At 46.6% G+C, this 8861-nt stretch overlaps 1 protein-coding gene across 1 annotated transcript; it reads right to left on the bottom strand.

The window, feature by feature from the left end:
- Window positions 1-1843: 1843 nt before the first annotated feature.
- Window positions 1844-8654, bottom strand: LOC135395190 (uncharacterized). The gene is made up of 7 exons (XM_064626429.1): window positions 8570-8654; window positions 8330-8430; window positions 7870-7935; window positions 6477-6551; window positions 4468-4521; window positions 4273-4355; window positions 1844-1904 (listed from the first exon to the last, which is right to left on the bottom strand). Exons 1-7 carry the CDS (start codon window positions 8652-8654, stop codon window positions 1901-1903), a joined length of 468 nt encoding a protein of 155 aa, XP_064482499.1. The 3' UTR covers window positions 1844-1900.
- Window positions 8655-8861: the final 207 nt, after the last annotated feature.

The following is an 8861-nucleotide window of genomic DNA, read 5'->3' as shown; positions in this document are numbered from 1 at the left end:
GTCATCTGCTTCCGTGCACCCAAATGAAACGGGAGCCCGAAAAGCGGCTAAGAGTCTCACACTCCTGGGTGCGCGAGTGGCACTGGTGTCGCGTAAAGCAAGTGGTGTCTGAAACACTCGCACTCTAGAGCGCTTACTTAACGTGCACCATTGGGTACGTTAACTTGGCGCTTTAATTAGTGCGTTAATTGGCTCCATCAACGTGGGTTCCCACATCGCTTAGGTCGCAGAAGATTTATCAGCTAACCATACGATGTGCATGATAGCGCTGGTGATGGTGATGTGATAAGGAAGAAGAAAGAAAAAGGAAGAGCAAATGGGATGCGAGTTACGACGAAGTCGGACTGGCTACCTCAGTACAATTACACACAGAATGTACACACCTGTAGAAGGAATGAGCATGATAACATAATAATAGATGTAACACAGTGCATATTACGAATGCGTAATGATAGAATGATAACTTAATATCAGAATGAAAAGAATAAAGTGCAGAAAAGTGACACAGTGACTTATCACAGGAAGTGTGGGCATGAACACAGATACCGAAGAAGCGGTTAAGTCAGAACTGGTCGACCGCCCCGATAGGGCTTGAAGGAACGCGATCAGCGCTAGCTGTGCAGGATGGCATTGATGTGCGGGTACGCAGTACTGTTAAAATAGTGAAAGGGTGACCGACAAGAGGGGGTCACTCAAGGGTCTTTTAACCTATAGATGCAAAATGCTTGAATCTCCCAGTACTTTTGTTTCACTTTATAAATCTTGTGTTCTTCCTATACTCGAGTACGCGTCAGTTGTGTGGAACTGACTGATGTCAATTGCCTTGACGTTATTCAGAAGAGATCTCTACACATCACTCATTATTTCTTTCTACGGCACATTCTGACCTTTAAGTTGTATGATTATAATGATTTGTTAAAGCATTTCAAGGCGACCTCGCCGAATTCACGACGTAATATTGCTGAAGCTCTGTTCATCTACAAATGTGTACATTCGTTTGCTGACTATTCTGTCCTCTTCTTTTGTGCTCCTCGAGCTGCGTTTCGCAACCCACCATCATTTCATGTAGATAGATTCTGTCCATTTAAACCTATTATACGTTTTGAAATGTTGCTGAACTCGATTTCCAAGTCCTGTGACATTTTTTCTCCTTCCTATACGTCCTTCAAAACAGATGTAACCAAATGTCTGTCATAATGTCAAATCTTTTTCTTTTTGTTTTTTGCCTATTGTCTATTTCTGTTTTTATATTTTAACACAGTTTGTGTCGTGTCGTTTTTTGTAGTGTATTTTACCAATGTGACTTACGTTGTGTGCGCCAATACTATTGCCCCTGTGGTCGTTCTTGGGCACCAATAAAATATTTTATTATTATTATTATTATATAAGGGAGTTGCGTAATACTGTCAAAAATCGATAACGCTATCAAGAACTGGGAATGTTAGATACATGTCATAGGTAAAACACGGGTACATAATGTGTAGAACACACAACTCAATGGGGAATTCTAAAGTGTTAGTAACCAGGTACACGTGCAAGAACATGTTCACGTGTTATCAAATACGTCAATGGTGAATGAGTGATGATCCGTGACATTGATGATCTGTGAAGCAAGACCGTTAAAAAAAGAAAGAAAGAAAAAGTGTCAGTACGACGATAGAACCGTGTAACCAAAACAACAACGAAATAAATATAAATAAACAAATAAACAAAATATCCATGCGCAGAAACCGAAATCAGTTGGTGTTGCAAGCATATAAAAAAAAAAGAAAAGAAAGAGCGAAGAAGATGGAGAAGCGCGCACTTTCTTTCGTTCATAGATTTTTATTTCACCCATTCTTTCAGCAGTTTCTATTGCTGCCTTGTTGATCGCTGTCCAACGATGTGAAACGCTGCTGCTTCATCTGCAAGGAACAGGATGTTCTCATTCATGAATGTCGGACGTAACCAAAAGGCATCGATGTGAGTAGGCTTGCAAAACAGTAATTAGAAAACCCAATAAGATTTTTCCACAATTCAGCGGCAGGTGATCCGCAGCATTGCAGAATTCAATGCGATATAGGATGACGTTCTGGTTCTGATGCAATTATAGTGAGCTCACTCCTGTGCATACCACACCTTCAACTATTCACCCCTTTTTTCTCTCTCTCTTTCTCCCTCTCTCTTTGTTTGACTATAGACGTGACGAGGCCCACCTGTGTGTGGCCAACAAGGGTAAGTCAATTTCGACATTACCCCCCCCCCCCCCCACCTTTTCCCTGATAGTGACCGAGTGAGCACACCATATCTGCGACATTAATTCCAGTCTATGAGCAGCATGCACGCTTCTCGTTCATGCCGACTTTGTTCACGGGAAGAATGCGGTGAATCAATAATTCGCCTATGTCGTATAACATTGAGACGGCTCAGTTAATTACGTAATTAATGAAGGTTTAACGAGCGAGAGGTGGTGAGCTTTATACCCGCGATTATACGGGGTCTGGGCAATTGCATGCTGGTAGGGACTAAAACAAAGACGAGATCCATGATGGAGACAAAGCATTCGCGTCCAGCAGTTGAATAGACGACGAGAATTGTCAGAGGCAGACTACAATTAGGGACGACACAAACACGTAAGCCTCAAACGCCAGAAATTAACGAATTTCAAACAACTCAGGGAAAAACAGGTGCTGACGCTATAGTAATCCAAATTGGGTCTTCTGATATCCAGTCAAGTATGCTAACCACCACGCCACACCAGCACGGCGTTTCCGTTGAGCTAGAGTGCCTCAAGAAGACCTAGGTCCAATTCCTGTCGTCAGCACCTCTCTTCCCTGAGTCGTTTGAATAGACGTTCTGTCTGACAACATGTGACGTCACGAGAAGACAAGTTCCAGGTTATATTTTGCTGTGCTGGGCAAGAAGCGAGGGTGTCGGCTGATAAAACTATAGGTGCTGTCACACTGGACCGACAGCCGACAAAATTTGTATGCCGACATCGAAAGAAACGGTGTCCTTGCACCTGTCACACTGCACAGACCAAAGACGGGCGACGCGTCTGTCTGTCTGCCGGCCGCCACGGCTGGACGCTGTCGGCACCCGCCGCTGACAAACATGCCCCTCACACTGAACGACAGCAACATCGCTACTGCCGCCACCACTTTGTTCGAAAATGGCGTCCTGCACAGCAGAAGCGTTTGGGAATGTGCGCCGTGGCGTTTTATCTTGCGCTCGACTCGGACGACGACGATGAAACTAGTGAAAAGTCCACGATCATTGTGGAGTAGGAAGTGGCTCGTGCGACGAAAAAGCATGGGATGCTACGAGAATCTCATGCTTTGTCTCCATTGTAGATATCAACGTTTTCTCATCTTCCGTTGTGAACTCCATAGCTGACGGGCAACACGACGCGCGCAGCGAAAGCTTTCCAAAAGACAACGGTTTTCGCGAACACACCAGTCAGAAGCGCTGATTGTTTAAATAATAATCGCAACACCCACAACATGGATTTTAAAAAATATTATCTTTTCGCGCAGTGGATGTCGTATGTCGGTCACCGCATTTTTGAGCAACGATCAAACTGCTGTTGACATGTCGTCAGACACTGTCTGCCTGCCGATTTTGTTATCGAAATCTGTCACACTGAAGCGACGTTTTGTCGACTTGCGACTGCCGCTGTCCGTCGGCGCAGTGTGACAGGTGTGCTTGGCAATACAATGTATGGTGACAACGTCTGTCTTCCGTGGGCGTCGGCGCCGTGTCAGTGTCGGTGTCGTGTCGGTCCAGTGTGACAGCATGACAGAATAGTGCCCACGAGCATGTTTTGCGTGGCGGTGTAACGTAATTAACGACGTAGGGTCATCAGGTCGTCTATATAGGCTCGTTCGTTTGTCTAGGGGACGCCACCTGTGTACGTCATTTCCAGCATTTATTTAAGCTATTTTGCAGTTTTACTAGAGTAATTTAATCAGGTATAGTACACATTCACTGAGGTAGGTCGAACACAAGACAGAATTCATGCGATGACGGCGTGAAATGGCCAACATCGTCTTCTGCGCCTCTAGAATATGTTGGAAAACTTTTCCTCCGGCCGCCACCAGGGCAGAACGCCGGCTCCAGCGTTGCCGTGCCAAACTCTGGCTGAATGTCCCTATGAATCCATGTCGCACATTATTAGCCTTGTTTGGTAGAAAGACAAACCGGGAAATAATATGCGGATAAAGAAAGATGAGGAAAATGGTTAATGTGAAGTGAAACCCCTGCCCAACTGAAATAAGCGACACAGCTACTCACCCTATGACGAAGTTCTTTATCCAGAGTATAACACCAAGAAAGTGTTTCTCGTCCGCAGGTATCAACCGGGCTGCCCCACATTTCTGAGATGAGGAATTACGTAAAATACTCTCACGTACACCTATTTCGAAGAAGGGAGAGCGAGCGAGAAAGTCTCCACTCTCAACGTGACCTGCAGCCACCTTGGGAACTCACTTTCATAGCTTCCGCAATCCGGGTGCTGTTGAGGTTGTACGCCAATGCAGTTTCCTAGAAAAGATGGAATGGATATAATAACGACGCCAGAGAAGCTAATTAAAAACGGTAGTGAACCGAGCTTGTTGGCAGGACACCGGCACTGGTTGTTTCACCGCATTAGAAAAGAAGGAATGCGGTATACCCAAGTGTCAGGTACCGTCACGCACTAGGGTAGTGCAAACAAAATACAGTATCTATGTCACTCCTAGTCTGGTTTTCGGGCCATATGACCATTTGGGCCAAATGAATATTTTGGCCTTCTGGGCATTTCGGCCTTCTGGACACCTTACCCTGCCCTTCTCATTTGACCCAAATGCTCAAAAGGCCCAAATTTTTTTTCGGGTCTTATGAACATTTGGGCGTTCTGATTACTTGGGCCTTATGCACACTTGCGCCATACGAGATGATACCCGCACTCAACGGGTAGGTGATTCGCCACACAAGTGGGTCGAGGGCACGGTGATCAACGGACTCTGCATTCCTCTAGCTTCCTTCTTTGCCCGTTTTTCGTGCTGTGTCCCCATTGGTTGGGATTCAAATATGGCGAACACATGTTTGACGTGGACCATATGCGAAACGGGGCCACCGGCGTTACCGCTTGAGACAAGTTGATCGACTCTCACAGATAACGTCACTGTCCGTCCCCATTGCCCGCAAAGGGCGCAGCTGCACGGCAAGCCGAGTGCGTGAAAAAACGTGCATCTCTGAGCAGCACCATAGGCTCTAATTGGTCCGCTTGTCGTCCATGTTTCCCTGCCCATTTTTTCACACAACCCAATCATCCTGACACCGATAAAAGTAAGAGATAAATGAAGAAGGGGAAGAGACCGTCCTTTGACGTAGGCCGCCCTCAAGGACAGATAGGTGATACACCAGTTTTTGCTGTTTCTGTAGGATTGTAAGGTACGTCTTTTTGGCCTGCTGTTTCGCCATTCCGCGATTTCAAGATATGACACTCAGACCTTCATATCGCGTCATTTTTGCCTGGCGTTCCTGTGAGAAGTGACTTACGGCAAGAAATGTTGCAAGCCGGGAAAGTTTTTAACTCCAGTCTTTTGTCAGCACACAGGCAAAAATATAACTTGTACATATAAAATTATATGTAAAAATTTCAAAAATATTGTAATATCCATGATATGACCGCTAATGGAGCAACCGCAATATGTACTTGAAACAGAGAGGTCACAAAATTACAACGTCCCGATATCGTTGAGGAGCGGGAGCGACAGAAGATGCATCCATTGGGGGTGTCGGGGTGCCCGATAAACATGGGCAAGAAACGGACATGCAGTAATTTTCACGGAGCGGACACACGGGATCGGACAGTGTGAATAGCAGCCTTGAGCTATATGCTGGTCCGGTTTCTACCCGCTACAAATTTCGATGTGACACGGAGGGAAAAACTCTGTAGTCTAAAAATGCACGGAGTTAAAGACGAGTTTGTTCGTGATAATCGCTAAGAAATGGGGTGCGGGGGAAATTTATCGTCGCGAACATGCCACATGCGAGGACATGCGGTAGCGCGGAGTCAGTGACAACTTAAGTCCTACATTTGGGACCGCCCACTCATCCGTGGAAGGCTCCCGCGATTGGCTACCAGCCTTTGCACGACGACCTCGCTTTGCGATGTAGTGCCGGCTCTCTCTCTCTCCCCAGTCCCCACTTGGCCGCGCTGCACTACATTCGCGCGCGCGGAGCGATTCTTGTGTGGGGGGCGGGGTCAAGTGTATGACTTATGTTGTCACTGACGATACATGAACCGAGTGGAGTTTGTGAAAAGCAAAAAAAAAAAAAAAAAAAAAGAAAGAAAGAAACAGGCAAACGTCTCGAACACGCTGAGCACACGAATGATCACCGAGAAAAAAAAAGCGGTCCCAACACGGACCCATTTCACGGACGCGAAAATATGTCACGTTAGTGTGAAACCGGCCTTAGTCTGAGGACCTACTTAGTGTCGGTACACATACCGGGTGGACTGTCTCCCACATAGCGAAGTACTTTTCAGCGGCGGCTACTATTTCCTTCCTGATATCTCGATCCACCTGGAACGCAATGCCCAAATAATTAGAGGTATGCGCAACTGTTCGCGCCACATCCTTGTTCGCGGATAAGAAATGTAAACGTTGCAAGCCCGCACGAATAAAATAATCCCGTCTATCCGCGGTGAACGCGGATTATCCGCATTTTTTCCGCAAATCAGCAATAGGTGAACCATATCTGAGAGCACACAGCGAATCCGAAAATCGCGTGGAAGTGTCCCATCCTTGCACTGCCTTTCGTTGCTTTTATTTGATTGGATTTTATTTATTATTGGATTGGATTGGATTGGATTTATTCCGCGTTAGCGCCGCGGAGCAACTGTGGTTATGGGCGGCGTATATACGTGGACAGTATAGGAAAGAGTGGGGGACAGGGGAGCTAGTACGGGCGTCGTGAACCGACATCAAAGGGGGAACTGTGCCGACGTTCGCACGGAAAGTGTGCCGGAAAACCCAGGGGAAACTTCAGACAGCAGAGCCGGTGGTAGGACATGAACTCACTACCTCCCAGTCTTCAGAACGACCTACTGGCATACCACCAACGAGCAGACGCCATGCCCCTGCTGTGGAAAAATGAAGGTTTGCAAGACAACATAATCGTCACACAGATTTTTCCTACAATTATATGCAATGAATGCGGACATACTCAATATCCGCTTGGATGCGGATACGCCTGAGCCATGACAAGGCAATAGCGGTTGGCAACAGGTTTATTTGTCGGACCTCGAAGAACTGGGGCTACGTACATGGCGCGATGGTCTTTTTGAAGCATCAGTAGCTCATCAGAGTATAGTACTAAACACATCATGTACTAACTAAAGTACACTCTAGAAACAGAGGTGGGGGTGGTGGCGGTGGTGACGAGACCGGCTTGCCGTTAAACAGTAACAGAACAGAAAGAGAAAGAGAACAGTGCTCGATCGCGTGATATACGCTTCTTTTCAATCAACGTCCCTAATAACATCGTGCTGTCCTGTGATTTGTTGAAAACGAGAGCCGGGCGCCTCTTTGTCATACCAACGCAGGCCCAGTCGGCCCAGGACGCACATTCCCCCAGGGCGTGAGTCGTGACGTTGCCCACATACGTGAGGTCGACAACGGCAAGCCCTATCACCACCACCACCACCACCACCACCATACCAACGCAGTTAGGTTAACTGTCACATAACGGCGTACGGTACGCGCCCTCAACAAATCAGTACTGACAAAGATATCAGTCTGTGCAATGGTTCGCCCTTGTGCGTGCTGTGTGCTCAAGTTCTTTTTTTAAAAGTCTACTAGTATAAAACACTTGTAATTAGTATGTGAGAGCATGACGTACGTTGGTGATGTCACGCGCGCGAGAGTAGCATAAGCGAACTCCCGCACAGGTATTCTCGCAGAGAACCTGAAGGAGAAAAATAATTGTAATAGCATCTTGAAAATGGCCGGGCCACCACCTTTAGTGACCTACACCGAGTGGCATTCCACTTAGTACAAGCGTCGCAGTGCATGCGGTGATATGGTACCGATACACGAAGAAAAGCGAAGAAGGTGGCGTTCACTCAAAAAAAGAAGTGGTGCCCGCAGAAGCCCTGTCAGATGTACAATCTTCAATAGTCGCTGAAGCTAACGACAATCTACTGGTTATGCGAAATGTGATTCCTAAATAACGAGCCCTAAATAACGTGTCCTGGAGTAGCCAGTCTCGAGTACTTTGGGTGTAACATCTTCATTTTTTCTTTCACCAATCAATCAATCAATCAATCAATCAATCAATCAATCGGTCGATTCTCGCTTACCGTAGCTGCACGAGGGTCAATATTCAGACGAACGATTTCATTCTTGCAGGCTTTCAAAAACTGTGCACCGATCTTTGCTATTCTTGCCAAGCCAACGCGGCCTAGAAGAGACGTAGCACGACAGTGACGAAACGACACAGAAAGAACCTCCAGCGATTTATTTTATTCCGTTTTAGCAGCGCCAAGCGACTACTATACCTTGAGACGAGAACTTCGCTGCATAGCCCACTCATGCCTAACTAGCACTCGGAATGATCTGGATCTCGTCCTCTGATACGCTGAGGACGGAAAATGGGGTACGACCATCGTGCTCGGCAAGAGGCATACCATTCTGAACGCTTGTTACTCTTGAGTGTGTTACGCTGTGAAGCCTTGTTTTTAGAGTGGAGGATCAGCTATACCGGCAAAGTGGTTCGAATACGCCTGACTGCGTCAAAGTTGCAAGCCTAGCACTGTCATGTACTGCCTGCGGCACACTTGTCTGAAATCTTCATTCAAATGTACAACGGGCTTTATTGACTTGGACGCCCCC

This window comes from Ornithodoros turicata, chromosome 5, assembly GCF_037126465.1.
Source record: "Ornithodoros turicata isolate Travis chromosome 5, ASM3712646v1, whole genome shotgun sequence".
In the NCBI taxonomy this organism is placed as follows: Eukaryota; Metazoa; Arthropoda; class Arachnida; order Ixodida; family Argasidae; genus Ornithodoros; species Ornithodoros turicata.
This window is presented reverse-complemented; position numbering and strand designations above follow the sequence as displayed.